General features: G+C 50.3%; 2 protein-coding genes across 3 annotated transcripts; both read left to right on the plus strand.

The window, feature by feature from the left end:
• The first annotated feature begins 554 nt into the window (after window positions 1–554).
• On the plus strand, window positions 555–8,027 carry LOC131258653 (zinc finger matrin-type protein CG9776-like). Its single transcript, XM_058260010.1, has 7 exons — window positions 555–760; window positions 844–1,380; window positions 1,507–1,697; window positions 3,251–3,597; window positions 3,690–4,092; window positions 4,161–4,866; window positions 5,105–8,027. The coding sequence occupies exons 1-7, from the start codon at window positions 706–708 to the stop codon at window positions 7,795–7,797; spliced, it is 4,932 nt and encodes a 1,643-aa protein (XP_058115993.1). The 5' UTR covers window positions 555–705; the 3' UTR covers window positions 7,798–8,027.
• Window positions 8,028–12,459: 4,432 nt separating this feature from the next.
• Window positions 12,460–21,329, plus strand: LOC131258652 (U5 small nuclear ribonucleoprotein 200 kDa helicase). 2 transcript variants are annotated; one of them, XM_058260009.1, is made up of 4 exons: window positions 12,460–12,529; window positions 12,597–13,679; window positions 13,773–18,836; window positions 20,908–21,329. In XM_058260009.1, the coding sequence occupies exons 1-4, from the start codon at window positions 12,485–12,487 to the stop codon at window positions 21,148–21,150; spliced, it is 6,435 nt and encodes a 2,144-aa protein (XP_058115992.1). In that variant the 5' UTR covers window positions 12,460–12,484; the 3' UTR covers window positions 21,151–21,329. The 2 variants fall into 2 exon arrangements, with proteins under 2 accessions (XP_058115992.1, XP_058115991.1); XM_058260008.1 differs by having other exon boundaries at window positions 12,597–18,836.
• The last annotated feature ends 699 nt before the right edge of the window (window positions 21,330–22,028 follow it).

A 22,028-nucleotide genomic window follows, 5' to 3' on the forward strand; every position in this document is an offset into this window, starting at 1 on the left:
TAATTTTGACCAAGGTATTCAAAGAAGATTATTCATGTAAATAGTTAAATATTTTTTTATTTTTTGGCAACACTTTTTTGCATCATCCTTAGCGCTAGTGATGTTCCATGTAGGGATTTGAATCTATGAATCCAGATCTAAGTCTCAATCTGTCAAAGATACCGGACAAACAGTAGAATGTCGGTTATCCTGGGTGTTTGGGGCGGACTCCGGATAATCGAATTGCATACAAAAACCCGATCCTACATAAAATCGAACCAGATCGAGTCCCGAACGACTCGAAACTAAATGTAGCCTGGTTGACAAAAATTCAAATTTTTTGCTGCTGTCATGTAGTTACAGCATGTTTTTCCATGGAAGATTGCTGGGACTCTTGCTGGAACTACATGATACTACAGCAAAAATTTAAGTTTCTGTCAACCGGGAGTTCATCACATGAGATCCAATCCGGTCGAATCCGAATCCGTCAAGGAATCCGAATTCCGATTTTACCAACACTAGTCAAAATAGACCAGCGATTGCCGAATTGATTGTAGCGTGAGAACGCCGTCAAATTTCCACCGACTTTGTTGTGAATTTTCACATTTTCGCCATCTGCTTTCTAGATTTGCATATATTGTTAGTGCTTTTCGGCGTCCAAGTTACTTGGCTAGCCTTAAACAGCCCCTCGTTTGTCCTGACCATCGTTCATCGATATCGGTTCCCATGGAAAAGATGGATGATGACAAAAGCCGACGTTCGAAATCGCCAGCAGAAAAAAGTGGGTCTTTCCAAGTGGAAGTGTGATAGATCTACATTCAGGGGAGTTTTGCTAACGGTCTGATGTAATTTTCTGTTTGTTAGGTTCGAAGAAGAAAAGCGACCGCAAGTCCCGCAGTCATAGCCGCAGCGTAAGCCGCACGGAGAAGCGTCGTAGTCCATCTCGCAGTCCTAGCTACCATCGTCGTCGGCATGGCCAATCCAGTAGGAAGAGGTCCCGCAGCCCACCGTCATACCGCCCGAGGCGACGGTCACCCGACCGCGGACCCCCGATGCGTCGTCATGGACGTCGCGGAAGACGCAGTCGTTCGCCGGGTATGGGTAGCAGAGGTGGAGGGATGTCAATGGAGATGATGGGTGGAGATCTAAGTGGCGGAGGCTACATGATGCAGGGTGGTATGTACGATCCTTCCTGCTACGGAGGATACGCCAACAATGGCGTCTACATGGGAGGGTATGATGCTTATGGCTATGGCATGGTTACCGGTCCATACGGTGACGGGACAATGATGGATCCGTCGCAGGCTATGATGATGGGGGGCGGTACAGGTTCCGAGTGGATTGAAGCTCCTCCGCCGCCGGTCATTCAGGAAACTGAAGAAGAAAAACGAAAGCGTGAAGGTCAGTTCGGTCTTTTTATGTTACATAAATTTAAATGTTTCTTTTATTTTATTTTTCTTGCATATACTGTTGCTGCGTAAGCATATCAGTCATCATTTCCTCCTTTTTATCCATTTTTACTAACAGCTGCAATCACATTGGAAGTGTTAAATCAGCGGGCTGCAATGAAAAAACAACGTGACGATTACAAACGACGGGCAGGAGCTTTAAAGCGTGAACTAAAAACGCTCAAAGAACAACGTTCGGATCTGTCCTCGGGCCGTGAGCCACCGTCCCCGACAACGAACAACTTTATCAAAGAAAATGACAAGCTACAGGTAGGTCTACTGTTGAAATCCCGTATAAAAAACGCTCGCGAAGCTATTCGAGTTCCGAACGGTTCCTTATCTAATTTAGACCGTTTTAGTAATTAAGAAACCCAATGCGTAAAAAATATTCCACGCAGCTTGTCCTTAACGGAAATTAGGGGATTGTTTGCTACAAAAAAAAGTTCAACAATCGAAAAAAGCAAAGCTATCTATCTCATCACTACTAGCATCCTTTCCCGGGCCGCCGGTGGTGTGTCCCGGTAGACAAAAGATCGTTTTCTCTATTTCTCCACTTTTCCCACAGCCTTTTATTGATGATTGAAAGATGATGTTGGAGATAAAAGAGATTGCAATAAGCAAGCAACAGGATCGTGCAACATACACACACACAGGAAGGATCCCCCTGTCCATCAGCACGTGCGGTCAGAGGACAGGGGTAAGACGATTGGCACGGCGTCACATTCGCTTCGTCGTATACCCATTGCATTTATTCGTCCCGAATGAGAACTCCTCTTTTGGAGATGCTGCAACGACCCTCCCTTCTGGGCTACGGGTAGCCGAAGGTCGAGAAAAAGAGAGCACATCTACATGCACGATGTTGCCGTTGAAATGTACAAAATTGTCAAAAATGTATCTGTAACCATAGTTACTGTTAAAGCAAGATGTAATTTGAAGTTGTCGAGGAAGGTTAAATAGCGTTTAAGTGTCTGGGCCGTGCTATTTTTCGATAGAAAAAATATTATCTGCAAGCCTACCTTTGTCGTACTTCAGATTACGCTTGCTCCTGGTTGTGCCGGGTATGATTACTGTAAATTAGTTAGTAAGCATCAAATGACGCTGTAGCCTCGATGGAGTGAAAGATCACCTTCTTCAACTACAGACCAAGAACAACCGACAGTTGCCGGAGAAAAAAACAGGACTATTGAAATGCGGAATATAATATTCTTCAAACTCCAATCTCCTCATCGTATATTCCGTTTTCTCCCTCTTCTTTGCAACTGAGTAATGAATACCATATGCTCGCCAGCTACAACCGGCCTCCTGCAAAGCAAACAACTTCTACCTTTGATGAATTTTTGTTTCGGTTTTTCACATTGATGCTGCAGCTGCAGCTGCTGACGTCATCGACAACGCCCAGGACAAAAGGGGAAAGAAAATTATGACTGCAAATGTACCAAAAATAGCGATATAGCATAACCCACTCGCCTGCCCGCCCACTGGCCGCAATCGACCCGAGTGTCCCTGTCTGCAATACGATGCAATAATAATGGAAAATTCCACCCGTATACATCGTACGATCATCCAGTTGCGCAGGCGCACAACACTTACGCACACCCCTCTGCGAAGTGCATTTCGATTTAGAGTCGGACTAAGAAAAGGGTTTGGAATGCAGCTTCTTCCATTCGCTCAGACGCATCTGGACTAACGAGAACGGTTCTGCATTAATCGTTGTGTGTATTTTTTTGTTTTTGCTTTTTCCATCTATTCCCATTCCGTGGCCGTTTTTCGTCATGTCGCGCGCCTGGCTTTTCTTCCCTTTCGGGTACCACGAACATAAACAGTCGCAAATACTGGCCAAGATCAAGACGATCGAAAACGTGATCGACCTGCTGGACGGCATTATAACGAAGAATCGGACTCCATCGCCGCCGTCGATACTATCGATACCGCCGCTGCCCACCATCCCGGATCCACCGACTATCACGCCGTCCGATTTCGAGCGAATCGAGAGCGATGCAGACGCGGGGCGACGCGCGCAGCGGAATAGATCGCGTTCTCCAGACGGAGTGGTGGGTGCAGAAGCTCCACCACCGCGCCGGGAGTCGGAATCGCCGTCACCGGAACGGTTGAAAAACGAAGTGCTGGAGAGTATGCATGCCCGTGGCAAGCGCAAAACTTCGGGAAACAGGTATTACGAACATGATGATGGTCGCGAGCAAAGCAATCTCGGTTCTATGCTTACAACATTTGATCGCTATCAAAATAATATCTCTTCCGCAGACCGACCGAAACTTCCGAGGGTGGTGTGAAAGAAGAAAAGCCGCAGTTCAACCATGTTCACTATGATCCGGAAGTCCACTGGTGTAACGTATGCCACGTGTTTCCCAAGACGGCCAAAGAGTATCTGTTGCATCTGCACCTGGACCATCATCGGCGTGAGGTGGTGAACGTGCAAGGGCAAACCAGGGACGAGGAGCTTGCGCAAGCTCCATGGCGTGCTCACCAGGACCCAAACGATACGATGGTGAATCCGGACGCCCCGGTGCAACGCACACCCATACGTGGCCTACAATTTTTCGTTCCAGCCACGGCCTGGTACTGTAAACTGTGCGACATCTGGATGGGCGAACTGAAAGACGCATCGTGGCACCTCAAATCACGCACACATGCCAACTCGTATGCGGTGAGTTTTGCGTTTTTGGCCGTGTTTTGCGATATATTTATTTTGTTCACCCCCTTCCCTTAAATCAGGTATATGTTGCAACTAACAGAAACTTTGAAGCGACTTGGCTGGCTAATCGTCAGCGAGATTACGAGAAATATGGTGGTCCACGCCCTGGCGACGAGGAAATGCCGGTTCCCCCTCCTCCGCCAACTGCCGAAGAGCTCCGGCATCCGTCGTCGTCGGCGTCATATTCAAGCGACATGCTGTTTCCTCCGGCTGCTGCCGCGTGCTCCTCCTTTCCTATCCAGCCGAAAGTCGAAAGAAACGACGTCCCAATGGATTCATCGTCTCTGGACTTGCTGCCCGCTGTAGACACGTCCATCAGCGTCCATAAACCGATCAAGGAGGAACCGTCGACCTCATCGAAGAAGGCGAAGAAAAAGAAGTCTCGTAAGGAGGAGCGACGGGAGAAGAAAAAGAAGAAGCGCTCCAAGAAGCGTAAGCGGGCGGCCGCTTCGTCGAGCTCGTCCTCGTCGAGCAGTAGCTCCGATTCGTCCGACTCGGAGTCGGATTCGGGTTCGGAGAAGGACAGCCGGTCGAGCGCAAAGAACGAACCACAGTTCGATTCTAGCAACGCCATCCACGCGGCTATGCGTAACATTCTGAAAGCGAAGGATGTGAACGCACGGGAGGTGGTGGCGGCGGCAGCGGTAGCGGTTGCTGCAGCCGCGAAGAATGAGGGTGGAAAGGGTTCTGCTACTGCAGGTTCGTCGAAGGAGCAGCCAAGTTTGGGTAAGTCATTGGTATCTTTGATGAACAAACAAACTCGGCATAGAGGGATGAATGTTTGTAGAAATTTGTAGCCTTGTTTCTACGAAAAGTGTAATCCTACATTATAGGTAAACTAATTGCTTATTTGCCAAAATCAGGATTTAAAGATTAATTGAAAATTAGCTATCACTTGATCGTGTGCGTTGTAAAATAAGTTTTGAGTTATTTTTTTTATAATATAAAAATTTATCACTTCCAGGGAAGTGGACTGTTGTACTTCCGGCGCAAGAGAAGAAAGCTGCTGACGCAGCCGCAGCAGCAGCAACAGCCAAACCGGCCGAGCCGGCCGTAGCATCGAATGCACCCTCGCATGACGATAGCAGTATTGGACCAGAGGACAGTAAGCGCTTCGATCGTGATGACGATCGAGACAGAGACCGAGAACGTGAGCGCGATCGTGATCGTGAGCGTGAGTATGAACGGCGCAGTCCGGACCGCCGTGATCGTCGGAATCGTTGGGAAAGTCCTGATCGGTACGGTGGACGAGATCATCGTGGTGGTCGACGCAACGACTATCGCGATCGACGTGACCGTCGCCGAAGTCGCTCCAGGGGGCGACGTAGCCGAAGCGCCAGTGGTGGTGGATATGGCGGTGGGGGTCGACGATACCATCGACGGTCGTACTCCCGGTCGCGTTCACGAACCCGCAGCCGATCGCCTTCGAGCCGCAGCGGAGGTCATCGGGTAATCGAGAAAGCCGTCGTAAACTTCCCGCCCGAACCGAAACCAACGAAGGTGGACAAGAAGTCCCAGAAGGGATCGGCGGATCGTAAGGAAAAGGGAACGAAATCGAGCAACGTGGGCACCGTTAAGTCGACCAATAATGCGAACGGGGGTGCGAAAAAGTTGCCCTTCATTGGCCGGATGCCGGTTTTTAAGAAGCAGCAGGCCGATAATGCGAAGAAGGAGGAAGCAGCAGCCGCGGCAGCAGCGGCCGCGGTCACTGAGGGTACTGAAACCATGCCGGAGCAGCAGTCTGAAGTTTCGACCGATCCAGCAACCATCGCGGCTGCGACCATTGGACATACTATCGCGGGTGAAGGAATGCCAGCGGAACACGCTCAGGATGGTGGAGTCCATGCAGAACTTGCCCAAGACATCAGTCAATCTTATCAGTATGGGGAGCTATTACAAACGGTGGATCCGTCACAGTCGGAATTCGATGCGAATACTGGTGGCGAAGCACCGATGGACGAAGACAGTGTCATCGATGAGGGCGAGAGTATGCTTGCCTCAGAAACGCAACCATCATCGGAGCAAGATCCCGATGGTTACGTAACAGCCGAAGGTGAAGTACCGCTGCCGAAGGATTTCCAGGAAGCACTAGACATCATCTTCGACGGTGGCGACAAACCCAAGCGCGCGGATGTGATTGCGAAGGAGGCGGCTGCTGCAGCTGCTGCAGCGGCGGCTGCCGCTGCCGCCGCCGCCAATCCACCCGACACGATGGCTTCTACCATCGAGCAGCATCACGCCGCGATGGTAGCGACGATGGGCGGCGTACCGATGATGCTTGATCACGATCAACCGCACATGATCGTACCGGAGGCGATCGAAATGTACAACCAACAGTACGCGCTCGAGTACGGCATGCATTCGGCGGCGTACATGGCTGCGGCGGCCGGTGCAGTCGCTGTTCACGGTATGATGCACTATGTCGCGGAGGACGAGTCACAGAATCAACCGTTGGATAACATGATGTATTCGCATGGTGCGGCGGCCATGATGCATCATCATCATCAAATGGTGACGGCTGGAGCAATGGATCCTAATGCCTATGCGATGGCTATGGCGGCCGGTGGAGTTGGGTACACACCGGAGATGATGGGGGTGCACCATCAGTCGACTGTAGCTACGATCAGTGAGGGCGAGGGGCATGCTGTGATGGAACAAATGGCATCCGTAACAAACGATGGGAATAATGTGGAAGGCGAGGTAGGAAAGGTTTACCACACCGGTAGTATTACCGTGGAGAGTGAAAAAAACACATCGGCGGAAGTTCAAACTGGTGATGATGATGTCTCGAAAAATTCAGACACTGCTGAGCAAATGCCAGGTGAATCAACAGTGGAGCCGGAAGCGAATGAAAGACATGAAGAAGAATTCAAACTGACAACTGGAGCAGTGGAAACAGAGCAGATTGATTCTAGGGAGGAGGAGGAAATTAACTATCTTGATCCAAAGACACAGGAAGTTGTAGCGTCGCGTGAAGAACATGATAATTTGCAAGATATTGATGCGGACCAAGAAAAGCCAAATGTCAAGCCGGAAGCAGTTGAGAAATGTCAAGAAGAGTCCACGACGGAGTCGGATGCCGCTGAAACGTACCATGATCCCATGGTCGAGTTTGGCCATGATGAAACGTATCAGGATGAGCAAAGGACCGGATCAGAGGATGTTGAAACCTACGAAGAAGAAGCTAGGGATGTGTCGGAAGGTGCGGAAATGTATCAAGACGAGGCCAGGGATGAATCTGAAAGTTACGATGCATACCAAGACGAACCCGAGATGCATTCGGAAGCATATGAAACCTACGATGATGAGCCTCGGGTGGAGTTAGACCCCGTCGTTGATGCCTATCATGAGGAAGCCATCATTCAGGACGAAAGTAAAGCATCCGAAAATGACGCGAATGACCCGGAAGCAGTGGACGAAGATAATGGCATGGTGGAAATGGCCTATTCCTATTACGATTCCGAGCAGCAGCCAATCGAAGACAGGCAACCGTATGACGACGATGCAGATGAGTATCCGGGCACAGCAGAGGGTGAAATCGATGGAGCAGTGGTAGAAGATGAGCAATCAGATACGGCGACAGAGTTCGTACTTGATAATATGATGGTGGACGCAATGTCCGAGTATGGCACAGAGCCGACCGACGATCAATCTTGAAATTGGTAGTAGTTTGGTTACAATAATGATAATAATGTCAGTCCAGGCCATTATGATTTTAATTTCAGCTTGTCATTTTTTTAATTTCTTAATTTTTCCATTCCATGTGAAAATGGAAATAACTTTATTGTCGTGTTTAACTGGGTGACTTGCAAGGGTTCACAGAAACTACTTTGGATGTAAAATAAAATACGAGTAAATACAAAATGCCTAAGGTATATGAGAAAATATATTCGAATCTATTTTCTTTAAATATAGTTTTCGGAAATCAACCACAGTTGAAATTTTGATTACAGGATTTTCAATATTTTGTACCACGATATTTTACTGGAATGTTATTTCATAAAATAACGAATTTCCTATTGAAATACTTTTCCATCAGGGTTTTTATGGAGAAAACAAAAGTTAACTTTTTCTTCTTGGCGTAACGACCTTCTTGGTCATGCCTGCCCGGTTAAGGGTGCACGAGTCTTTTTACCCTATATGTACGTGGATAGTCATTCCTCTCGTACAGGGGACGGTCCGGTCTCCATTGGGATTCGGACCCACGCCGTCGAGGTGGTGAACCACGGCGCTCATGAGTCGATTTTCTAACCGGCGCCACCGCTATCGCGGACCCCCGAAGGTAACTTAAACTACGCGATTCTTCTTGGCGTAACGACCGTCTTCTTGGTCATGCACGCCCAGTGTAAACAGACCCAAGTCCGGAGACCCCGTACGGTGTCCAAAAGCCGTATCGGTTTTCATTCTTCTTCTTCGACGAGGATTTACCCCAGCACGGCTTCCTGGCCCTTCGCAAGCTAACCTGGAGACATAGACCTCTATAGTGTTAAGGACCGGTTGCTATGGTCATATGTCCTGATTTTCTGTGATTATCCTTACTGTCTGTGCGAGTTACAGTTTTCTGCGACCATCCGGTTAACCCTACTTCTCGCTAACCTATTTCAGGACAACCGTGCACTGCCCAAGCACTCGGTGAGACGCTTGTCAGATTCGAGAAAATCTTCTCACTATAGAGCATTTGAATGTGATCGACATTCAACCGTTCGCACGCCGGCCGTTACCCACCGGCGCGTCGTGGATACCCTTATGCTTGTCATCTTCTCACTCATAGTTGATAGCACGTCCTGCTGACATGGCCTGGTCACCAATCATTCTCCAGGTAGCTCGGTCCATGGCTGCAGCTTCTGCTCCACTTGGTCCATGCACCGAGCTCGCTGAGCTCCTCGTCGTCTCGTGCTAGGCGGGTTGCTGCTGAACACCTTTTCTTGGTGGGGCATGCGTCCGGCATCCTTATGACATGCCCCAACCAACGAATCCTGCCGGCCTTCGCGACCGTCAGGATGTCTGGCTCGCCATACAGCTCTGCTATCTCGTGGTTGATCCTTCTCCTCCACACGCCCTGCTCACACACACCGCCAAAGATAGACAGGAGCATGCCCATATAGAACGACCGGTCTTATCAGCGTGTGGTATATGCCACACTTTGTGCGTGGAAGAATCCATCTGCACCTCAGGAGTTTGAGGAGCCCATAGTAGGCACGATTCCCTTGAACAATGCGCCTCCGGATTTTGCAACTTACGTTGTTGTCCGGAGTTACGACAGTGCCGAGGTAGCAAAACTTCTCTACTACCTCAAGTTCGTCGCCGTCAACTGATACATGATGTCGATGTCATCCGGGAAGCCGAGGAATTGGAAGGAGCGAGTGAAAATCGTACCACGGATGTAGAAGCCCGCGCCCTCATGACACCTTCCAGAGCGATGTTGAATAGAAGGCTGGAGAGTCCATCACCTTGCCTCAGACCCCGGTGAGATCCGAACAGATCCGACAGCATGTTCGAAATCCTCAACTTACGCAGCACCCCCTCCATCGTGGCTACTAGGGACCTGCTGTCGTGGCTGGGCCAATCTGATCTTTACCTATCTTACACTGTTTTCAGGGTCAATTCGTCGGCATCAAGCTGCTCTTTGCCAGTAGTAGGCAGTGAATTGCACGCGCAAGGTTTTTGTTTGGCATCGTTAGGAACCAGTTTGAGTTTGTTAAGTTTAACTTTGCCTTTATCGGTAGCAACATTGGCGCGACAACAACGCGACCTTTTCTCGTCGCGCCAATGTTGCTACCGATAACGCCAAAGTTAAACTTAACAAGCCCAAAGTGCTTTCTAACGAAACCAAACACAAGTCGTGCGCGTGCAATTGACTGCCTAATACCAACAAAGAGCAGCTTGATGCCGACGAATTGGCCCTGAAAACAGTGTATTGTGCGGCGTGAACGCCTGGAATACTGGCCTCCTCGTGGGCCCACTGGACCCCCTAGCAACAGGAGTGACGAACAGAGATCTGGGTGGGAGGGATACCCGACCTCCCATGCACTATCAGAGTGATGGGCCTTGTAAGGTATCTTTAATCCTGGTCTTAGATAACTAGCCCTCTGGTCTGTTTAGCCTCTCCGTAGGTTAGGATGGATCCTATATCAACGGACAGGGCCGTGCAGCCGTAGGAAGTGTTACGGAAGGGATTCACTCTCCTGGAAGATTCACGCCAAAGTCGCAGAAATCGAGGTTTGGATGGTCAGTGCTCTGTCAGGACCCGGGCACTCAAATCAAGACTGATGCGCGAGCCGCGAGTGGACGTCCGAATACGAAGGAGTTGGGCTGGTGCAACTCCTGGGGTTGCTGGTGGGAGACGAGTAAAATGGCCTTGTCACCCATTTGAAAGTCTTCTGACCAGCAGCAGAACGAAAGTGTCGCTCGTGGCACAAGCGGGCACCCTGAGTACAGGCACGCAAGTGCAAAGGAAGTAGAGGCCATAGTAGACCTCGCCGGAGGGTGGTTTTGCTGTAGGCCTCAGCAGTGGAAAGAGAACAAGGCAGGCTATGGGGCGTCTTGAGATTTGTCGATGAGGGATGCACCGGTGAAGGCAGCGCACCAAGGTGGTACCTGTCTGACGATGACCATGCCAAACCGGAAACCTGTCTTGTCAAGGGCCTGGCATAAGAGCAGCCAGGCCACACGGAACGAGGCCAGACGTAGATTATGCAGGAGCGTAATTTTGCGGACTGGCCTCAGCAAGGAAGAGGAACAGACCGGTTACTCGATGTTTGAGATACTTTGGGGAGGGATGCACCGGGGGTGAGTAGCAGCACCCGCCAATCGCGGTACCAATCCATCGCTGATCAACATCTTGGACACCGGTCACGTTCAGGGCCTAGCACAAAACTGGCCAGGCCAAGGAATAGCACCAGCGGGTGCAGAGAGCGCTAAACCCGACACGTAGATCAAGCAGGAGCTTGGTTTTGCGGGTCGAAGGTGAACCACCTTCCTGGGAGGTGGTCCAGATAAGAGCATACTCAAGAAGTGTCAGAACTTATTGTGCTAGTTCGATCACGGATTTTTAGGAGGTAGTGGTATCAGGTGTCGTAGTGTAAATGTTGGTCGAGAGGCCTTAGCCACGGCCATAAAAAATAGTTGAGACTACGACGGAGTATCAAAATCGCTACGCTACGATGCCGTGTAGACGCGGTCTTACATATTATGGATTTTTGTTCATCGATCTGCAGCTTCTTCTTCTTCTTCTTCTTCTTCACTTCGGCGAGGATTTACTCCAGTACGGCTATTGAATCCAGCTTCCTGGGCCTTCGCAAACTAACCTGGAGACATAGACCTCTATTGTTTAAGGACTGGCTACTAAAGGCCATATGTCCTGATTTTCTGTGTTCTGATTTTCATTGATTCAGATTTTCTGTAGGCGTCACATTTTGACTGCCACCATGCGGCCAGGAGCACTGCTAGCCAACCACGCTAGTGCGCAGTCAAAATGCGGCTGTTCACCCGCCGTAACGAAAGGAATATTGCCTTCCGTTTGTCAGATCGCACGAAACTCGTGATCCGCTTGATTACTCAAACAGCACGAGATGTGCGTCGGCTAGGATTTCTCTGACTTGAGCTCCAGCTCGGCGACACCACGCGGTCGTGCCTAAGTTAACCTTACTTTTCCGCTAACCCTTTCAGGAACCTCGTACACTGCCAACCATCCGCTCTGATGTGACGCCGAACTGGAACTGATCGATCTGCAGCAGAATTACAAATAGCAAAAAGATAACAAATTAGAGCGACAAAACCCAAACGATGAACATCCAGAGGTGCATGAAGAATAGAAAATAACAAACGCTTATAGACGCTGTGCGTGGGGAAGCAGCATGTGTGTGGGGCGCGATGCAAGTTCTACGTTTCTGCAAGTAAACGCACACGCTATCAGGTCACCGTGCATCGCACACATTCTCACCGCGTGTTGCTTACCCTCGTACGAGTGGAAGCAAGAGCAAATGCGAGATTAGAGCAAGAGATCCGAGGCCAAACATTTAGACTGGCCAAACATTTTAGACTGGGTGGGCAGGGGCTGAGAATCCGTCGAAATGGGATTGGAATCGTTAGAATTCGTCAAAGGATCGAATCTTCGGGTCTTCCGAATCTCGCAGCTGAAAACACTACTGCGTAAATGTCAAAACAAAAGACACCGAAGCGGTTTCGGGCGTCGTGATTACAATCGGACTAAATAAAATTCGTTTTTGAGTGTGATTTTAATGCTACCTCCATTATAAACGAGTGAAATATAAAGAAAGTCTGCTAGACAGTGTATTGAACAAATTATTCAGACGAAAAAAGCACTTGAAAGCAGCTCAACAATATGGCGGATGCAGCGGCAAGACAGCTGCAGTACGAGTACAAAGCGGTAAGTTGTGAAATATCAGTTTTGCTACCTTCGTATTCCTGACGATTTTTGTTATGACTGGCCGCAGAACTCGAATCTCGTACTGCAAGCGGACATCCGGCTCATCGAGCGCCCGCGCCGTGATGAAGCGACCGGTGAGGTTATTTCGTTGGTCGGTAAGCTCGACGGCACGCGGATGGGGGACCGGGCGCAGCGCAGCAAACCGGAAAAGACGGAGGAACGCAAGGCGAAGCGACAAAAGCGTGACGAGGCGCAGTACGATTTCAACAGCATGAAAGGCGCCACACTGCTTTCGGAAGGGATCGACGAAATGGTCGGCATCGTGTACCGTCCGAAGACGCAGGAAACGCGCCAAACGTACGAGGTGCTCCTGAGCTTTATCCAGGAAGCGATCGGTGATCAGCCGCGGGACATTCTGCGTGGTGCAGCCGATGAAATTCTGGCCGTGCTGAAAAACGATCGCATGAAGGAGCGCGAAAAGAAGCGTGAAATCGATGGGTTGCTGGGTAGCGTGGCGGATGAACGGTTCGCGTTGCTAGTAAACCTCGGGAAAAAGATTACCGACTTTGGATCGGACGCAGCCAGTGCGATCGGAACTGTGGGACAGGCTGGGCCCGGCGGCGACGAACCGATCGATGAACAGTACGGCATAAATGTGCGGTTCGAGGAGTCGGAGGAGGAGTCGGATGAAGACAAGTACGGTGAGGTGCGTGAGGACGACGGACAGGACGAAGGTGAGGAGGCTCGGGACGATGGTATTCTGCACGCCGAAAATCTCGGTGGTGGAGAGGACATGAACAAGAAGGAAAAAGCACTCGATCCGCGTGATATCGATGCGCACTGGTTGCAGCGTTGTCTGCGCAAGTATTACAACGATTCGATGATGTCACAGGCGAAAGCCCTCGAGGTGCTGAGCGTGCTGAAGGAATCGGGAGACGATCGTGAGTGCGAGAATCAGCTAGTGTTACTGCTTGGCTACGATTGTTTTGATTTCATCAAGCAGTTGAAGAAGAACCGTCAAATGATTCTCTACTGCACGATGCTGGCTCAGTCGCAGAGTGAAAGCGATCGTATCAAGTTGCGCGAAAAGATGAAATCGGACGCAGCGCTGGCCAAAATCTTGCGTCAACTGGATACAGGGAAGCAGGAGGCACATGAAGGCCGTGACTACGTAAACGAGTCAGAAATGGATGGCTCGGACACGAAATCATCCTCCCTTCGGGCACGACGGGAACGTCTAGAGGACGCTTTCATGGACGATTCGGAGGGACCACGCGGAGGCGCCGGAGGTGGGGAAAGTGTTGGCGCCGGTGGTCAGATCATTGGCAATCGTACGGTGTTGGAGCTGGACGAGCTAGCCTTCACCCAAGGTTCCCATCTGATGGCGAACAAACGCTGTCAGCTTCCGGACGGTTCTTTCCGCAAGCAGCGCAAAGGCTATGAGGAAGTGCACGTACCGGCCCTTAAACCGCGTCCATTTGACGACGACGAGGAGTTGATTGCAATCGAGAAGCTACCGAAGTACGTGCAGCCCGTCTTCAGCGGCTTCAAGACTCTGAATCGCATTCAGAGCCGGCTATACAAGAGCGCCCTAGACAGCGACGAGAATCTACTGCTCTGTGCCCCCACCGGTGCCGGTAAGACGAACGTGGCGCTGCTCACGATGATGCGCGAGATCGGTAAACACATCAACGATGACGGTACGATCAACGTGGACGAATTTAAGATCATCTACATCGCTCCAATGCGTTCGCTGGTACAGGAGATGGTGGGTAACTTTGGGCGTCGCTTGGCCACCTACAATCTGACCGTGGCCGAATTGACGGGTGATCATCAACTGAGCCGAGAGCAGATCGCAGCCACGCAGGTGATCGTTTGTACGCCTGAAAAGTGGGACATTATAACGCGAAAGGGTGGAGAAAAAACGTACACCCAGTTCGTGCGATTGGTGATCATCGACGAAATTCATTTGCTACACGACGAACGTGGCCCGGTGCTGGAGGCACTGGTTGCTCGAACGATCCGCAACATCGAAACGACTCAGGAGGATGTTCGGCTGGTGGGCCTTTCGGCCACCTTGCCCAACTACCAGGACGTAGCAACGTTCCTGCGGGTGCGGCCTGAGACGGGTCTGTTCTACTTCGACAACAGCTACCGTCCGGTAGCCCTGGAGCAGCAGTACATCGGTGTGACGGAGAAGAAAGCGCTCAAGCGTTTCCAGGTGATGAACGACATCGTGTACGAGAAGGTGATGGAACACGCCGGTCGCAACCAGGTGCTGGTGTTTGTGCACTCGCGCAAGGAGACGGGCAAAACGGCTCGCGCTGTACGCGATATGTGTCTGGAGAAGGACACGCTCGGTTCGTTCCTGCGCGAAGGTTCCGCCAGCATGGAGGTGCTCCGATCGGAAGCGGATCAGGTGAAGAATCAAGAGCTAAAGGATCTGCTTCCGTACGGCTTCGCCATCCATCACGCTGGTATGACACGCGTCGACCGTACGCTGGTGGAGGATCTGTTCGCCGATCGGCACATACAGGTGCTCGTGTCTACGGCCACCCTAGCGTGGGGTGTAAATTTGCCGGCGCACACCGTCATCATCAAGGGCACACAGGTGTACAATCCGGAGAAAGGACGCTGGGTGGAGCTGGGGGCGCTGGACGTGCTGCAGATGTTGGGTCGTGCCGGTCGACCGCAGTACGACACGAAGGGTGAAGGTATCCTCATCACGAACCATAGCGAATTGCAGTACTACCTGTCGCTGCTCAACCAGCAGCTTCCGATCGAGTCGCAGCTCATCTCGAAGCTGCCGGATATGCTGAACGCCGAGATTGTGCTCGGTACGGTGCAGAACGTAAAGGACGCCGTCACCTGGCTCGGTTACACGTACCTTTACATCCGTATGCTACGCCAACCGACCCTGTACGGCGTATCGATCGATGCGGTGCAGGACGATCCACTGCTCGAGCAGTTCCGGGCAGATCTGATCCACACGGCGGCGCTGCACCTCGAGCGGAGCGGGCTGCTGAAGTACGATCGCAAAAGTGGCCACTTCCAGGTGACGGAGGTGGGTCGCATCGCGTCGCACTATTACTGCACGCACGAGACCATGCTGACCTACCATCAGCTGCTGAAACCGACATTGAGCGAGATCGAACTGTTCCGGGTGTTTTCGCTATCCGGCGAGTTCCGCAACATTACCGTGCGCGAGGAGGAGAAGCTTGAACTGCAGAAGCTGATGGAGCGCGTACCGATCCCCATCAAGGAGAGCATCGAGGAACCGAGCGCCAAGGTGAACGTGCTGCTTCAGGCGTACATTTCGCAACTGAAGCTGGAAGGTTTCGCATTGATGGCGGACATGGTGTACGTGACCCAGTCCGCCGCGCGACTTCTGCGTGCCATCTTCGAGATCGTGCTGCACCGTGGTTGGGCGCAGCTGGCCGACAAGTGTCTCACGCTGTGCAAAATGATCGATCGACGCATGTGGCAGAGCATGTCGCCGCTTCGTCAGTTCCGCAAGATGCCCGAAGAGATCGTGAAAAAGATCGAGAAGAAAAACTTCCCCTGGGAGCGGCTGTACGATCTGGAGGCGAACGAAATCGGTGAGCTGATTCGCGTACCGAAGCTCGGCAAAACCATTTACCGCTACATTCACCAGTTCCCGAAGCTGGAACTGTCGACGCACATTCAGCCGATCACACGTTCGACCCTGCGCGTCGAGCTGACGATCACACCGGACTTCCAGTGGGACGAGAAGGTTCACGGTCAGTCTGAAGCGTTCTGGATACTGGTCGAGGACGTCGATTCTGAGGTGATCCTTCACCATGAGTACTTCCTGCTGAAGGCGAAGTACTGCACCGACGATCATCTGGTAAAGTTCTTCGTCCCCGTATTTGAACCACTTCCACCGCAGTACTTCCTGCGCATCGTGTCCGACCGGTGGATCGGGGCGGAAACGCAGCTCCCAGTGTCCTTCCGGCATCTGATTCTGCCGGAGAAGAACCTCCCTCCGACGGAGCTGCTTGATTTGCAACCACTTCCCATTAGCGCGCTACGCGAGGCTACCTTCGAGGCACTCTACTCCGATCGGTTCCCACAGTTTAATCCCATCCAGACACAAGTCTTCAACGCGGTCTACAATAGCGAGGACAACGTGTTTGTTGGCGCACCGACCGGCTCCGGAAAGACCACCGTCGCCGAGTTTGCCGTACTACGACTGCTGTCACAGAATCCGGCAGGTCGCGTGGTGTACTTGGTCGCTCGGGACCCGCTAGCGGAACTGGTGTTTCACGAGTGGCACCAGCGTTTCGGGCAATCCGCGCTGGGCTGCAAGGTGGTAAAGCTGACCGGTGAAACTGGCACCGATCTGAAGCTGATCGCCAAGGGTCAGATCATTGTGACGACGGCCGACAAGTGGGATGTACTTTCGCGCCGCTGGAAGCAACGCAAGAACGTACAAAACGTCCAGCTGTTCATCGTGGACGAACTGCAGCTAATCGGGGGCGAAGATGGCCCCGTGCTGGAGGTGGTCTGCTCTCGTATGCGTTATATTTCGTCGCAGATCGAACAACCGATCCGCATCGTGGCCCTTTCGGCGTCGCTTGCTGATGCGCGCGACATCGCCCAGTGGCTCGGGTGCAGCACGAATGCCACGTTCAACTTCCACCCTTCGGTGCGCCCGATTCCACTCGAGCTGCACGTGCAAGGACTCAATATAACGCACAACGCATCCCGCATAGCGGCCATGTCGAAGCCGGTGTACAATGCGATCACTAAATTTAGCCCGCACAAGCCGGTCATCGTGTTCGTAACATCGCGCAAGCTCGCCCGGCTCACGGCGATCGACGTGCTGACGTACTGTGCGGCTGAGCTGCAGCCAAACCGGTTCTTCCACGCCGAGGAGGACGACATCAAGCCATTCCTAGACCGAATGACGGACAAGACGCTGAAGGAAACACTGTCACAAGGAGTCGCTTACATGCACGAAGGTCTCACCGCGTCCGATCAGCGCATGGTGGAACAACTGTTCGATTCCGGTGCGGTACAGATCGCCATCTGCACGCGTGAACTTTGCTGGGCACTCAACATCAGCGCCCATCTCGTGATCATCATGGACACGCAGTTCTACAACGGGAGGACACACTCGTACGAAGACTACCCAATCACCGACGTGCTGCAGATGGTGGGACGCGCGAACCGCCCGCTCGAGGACGACGACGCGAAGGCGGTCCTGATGTGCCAGAGCTCCAAGAAGGATTTCTACAAGAAGTTCCTTAACGAGCCACTGCCCGTCGAAAGCCATCTCGACCACCGACTGCACGATCACTTCAATGCTGAGATTGTGACTAAGACGATCGAAAACAAGCAGGACGCAGTGGACTATCTCACCTGGACGTTCCTCTACCGAAGGTTAACTCAGAACCCGAACTACTACAACCTGCAGGGGGTTACCCATCGGCACTTGTCGGATCACCTGTCGGAGCTGGTGGAATCGACCCTGTCCGATCTCGAGCAGTCCAAGTGCATCGGCGTAGAGGACGAGATGGACACACTACCATTGAACCTGGGTATGATTGCAGCATATTATTACATCAACTACACCACGATCGAACTGTTCAGTCTGTCGCTGAACAGCAAGACAAAGATCCGCGGTCTGCTGGAAATCATTTCGTCCGCCGCCGAGTACGAGGATCTGATCGTGCGCCACCACGAGGATAATCTTTTGCGCAGCCTGGCCAACCGGCTACCGAACAAGCTGACCGGTCCGAACGGAACCGCACCAAAGTACAACGATCCGCACATCAAGACGAACCTGCTGCTGCAAGCCCATCTCTCCCGGTTGCAGCTTGGTGCCGAACTGCAGGGTGACACCGAGCAAATTCTCGGTAAAGCGATCCGACTGGTGCAGGCCTGCGTCGATGTGCTCTCCTCGAACGGATGGCTTTCGCCGGCCGTCGCTGCCATGGAGCTGGCGCAAATGGTCACGCAAGCGATGTGGAGCAAGGATTCGTACCTGAAGCAGCTACCGCACTTCGGTGCGGACATCATCAAGCGCTGCCAGGAGAAGAAGATCGAGACCGTGTTCGACATCATGGAGCTGGACGATGACGATCGGACGCGGCTGCTGCAGCTCACCGACCAGCAGATGTCCGATGTGGCCCGGTTCTGCAATCGGTATCCGAACATTGAGCTCACGTTCGAGGTTCTCGACAAGGATCGCATACACTCCGGCTCGTCGGTAAACGTGGGGGTCAACCTGGAACGAGAGGACGATGTCACCGGTCCCGTCATTGCACCCTTCTTCCCGCAGGTTAGTTGGCAAACACACTCCTATTTGTTTTTTTTAGGGCTCCAACGTCATTGGGTTTGTCAACTAGTAACTTGCTACGCAACCTCCCGATTATCGCTTATCGCGGAGGCCTGCCTGTCAAGGTTGTCAAAATAGTAAATTCACAAGAAAATCGCAAAACAATACAATAGTTCATCACCATTTCTACTATAGTAATGTGAATTAGCGATAGCGGCGTGCTTGCGTCACCGTTGCAGTCCCCAAGTGCAATTGACTGCAGTGACCAAGAACCGAACCCCACCGATCAAAACCAACAAAATTAATATAATGTTTTCCTAGCTAACAAAAGGGCACAAAAAACGGGAACCGCATCCTGGTACACAGGTCGGGTATGAGGAGTTTGTAAATATGTATCATTTAATGGGCGTTTATACGGTGCTGTCATTTGCTTCCAATAAACACACCCCACGATCTGTTTGATAAGCTACGGTTAGGCCTCCGTTATACACCGCTATCATCGATCGGGTGGGGATCTTTTACTTGGGATCGGATTATTATTCATTTTAACACTATTGAGAGCTCTAGAGCCGAATGATTTTTAGGTCCAGTAAACAGGATGTTGGACAGAGCATGGCTTGCATATTAGAGTGTGGGATATTGATTGAATCATTCAAATCGTGATGTAGTATTGGATCCTTCTTGTGATGTACTCCAAATGGATCTATTTAGTATTATCCTTTAATTCTGCCCTTTTTGTATGTGTGAATTTTGTGGGAGCTTTTACACACCAACGATCTATGAACGATTAGGCTCTCCTGTTTCTTTTTAAAAAATGTGAAAAAGAAATTGAACTGATACTTGATAATGCCAACTGCTATCGACCGGCGAGTGACAAGAACAAACATTCAACAATACTCTGGATGCGAAATGGAGTAGAGAGCAAAATTTGCATCCTCGGTTGGATGATCCTGGCGACGGCGCGTGCGGCGTCGTTGTTTGTAAGCAGATCTTTGTTGATCACCCAGTCCATCGTAATCGGACACCCCGGGCACATTGTGAGAGCAAAGTGGCTGAACGCAGGTGCCTAATAAATCAATCGATGTTTAAATGGAACCTAAATCCGCCACCGACGGTCAATCGATAATCGATCTTTGCTCGAACTCGCGCAGATCCCGCCGATCGGTGTTCCATTTCCTGGCGGTCGGATTCCGGACGTGTATCCTATTGCCGAAACCTTCTCAATGGGCTGATAAGACACCTCTTTTCCGCCTGGAAGATGAGAAACCACATACAGCGAGAAGGAAAACCACAACAGAAAATGGTTGAAGAGGATTGTCGCCATTGTGCCATAATGGAGAATCTTATGAAAAGACAATTCCAGGATAGAATAATAGCTTTACAACCGAATGCCATTAATACAGGAAACCAAACAGATTGCTTTAGCGAATGGTTTGAAAACAAAACATCTATGGTTTACACCTTGATAAAGAAATTGATATAAATCAAAGAATCTGTGTATGTAGTTCGATATGCTTACGTACATTTTTTTAATGCTGAAAAATTGCATAATTTTGTTTGCAAAGAAAATGTTTATTACTTTCATGTGGTTTTACAGCTTGAATTGATTTTTTAAAGATTTTAACAACCATTGGTGGTTTTCAATTGCCAATCAATAAGTATACTAACAATAATGTTTTTAAATGAATATTCAAATGTTTGATGATCGTTTCATCGGTTCTTAATGATAATTTTGAAACATTCTATGAAACTTTAGCAGCTTTGTAAATATCTTTAAATATTCTTCATGTTTATTAAATGGTGTACATTTCATAGCAAGATAACTTAAGCAATCAGAACTGTGGTAATGTGCTTAAATATAGTCAACTGTTCTTTTTGGATGAAAGAGTGAAGCATGTTGGACAGAATACCTTGGTGTATTTTTTTTTTACATTTTCCATTTAAACAAAAATACCAAGAAAACCTTCAAACGTATGAAATCTGAAATAGCTAGATAGTAATAAAATGATTTTCTAACGCTTCTTATGTTGCTCCTTGCTTTTATTCACTGATTCCAATTTTTCTCGCTCCACAGAAACGTGAAGAAGGCTGGTGGGTGGTAATTGGCGACCCGAAGACTAACTCGCTCCTGTCGATCAAGCGCCTCACGCTGCAGCAGAAGGCGAAGGTGAAACTGAACTTTGTCGCTCCGAGCCCGGGTCACCACGAGTACACACTGTACTACATGAGCGATTCGTACCTCGGCTGCGATCAGGAGTACAAATTTTCCATCAACGTCGGTGACTTCCAGTCGGAGAGTGAAAGTGAGTCGGATTAGACACCGTAATACCGTTAAGGTGTATGAAAAGCTACCACCGGCAGGTTTGCATAAGATTTTGATTGCAGTAATATCCCTTAAGCCCCTAGAAAGGGTGTGTGTTTACATGAAAAAACGGTGGGTTGGCGAATATGTTCGCCCACGTACTATAAATATAATAAATTCTTTTAAATGTCTTAAGACTACTAAGAAAGTATTCCATATTGAACTACACCGTTAAAAGACAGTCCGAAACGGAGGGGGTTAATATTGGTAACATGAACGATCGAAACATGCCTGCTCTCGCCCCACGTCACCGACGCACCGTAGTTGACCAGCACATACCCTTCCGGTAATAGTTCTTCCCGTCCGTTTCCTTTTGAGCTTCAAATTACACGCCCCGCTGAGCAACGGAAACCCTATCCCGTAGCAGTTCCTCGCGGTTTTCTGCGAAATGCAGAAAAATGTCACCAGATTCCACCATCGATTTGTTTGCTCTTGAACGAAGTAAGGAAAAAAACCGACGGTGCCAAATTTCTTTCCCCTCAATAAGTTGTCCAAAGATTACGCAGTCGTCGTACACTAACGCCACCAAGCGATCGAATTACAAACAGCCAAACATTCGCTACATTAGTGTCGAAATGTGAGCCGCAACAATAGCAATGGTCACCTCCTCGCCAAACAAATTTGAAGATCGATTGCAAGACATGACCGTGAGGATGCGATCTGAAATTTCGGTTTCTGTGTTTCTGGTCATTCAAAACCGTTCTCATGCATCTACATACACGTGTGCGTGCGTTCGTGATACAGTCCCCAAAACAAAAAAGGTGTGTTCGAAACTTCCTTATCCACCTTCGGAGTTCCGGTCGGGGTTCACCTTAAGTGGAAAATGTGTAGCA

This window comes from Anopheles coustani, chromosome 3, assembly GCF_943734705.1.
Source record: "Anopheles coustani chromosome 3, idAnoCousDA_361_x.2, whole genome shotgun sequence".
In the NCBI taxonomy this organism is placed as follows: Eukaryota; Metazoa; Arthropoda; class Insecta; order Diptera; family Culicidae; genus Anopheles; species Anopheles coustani.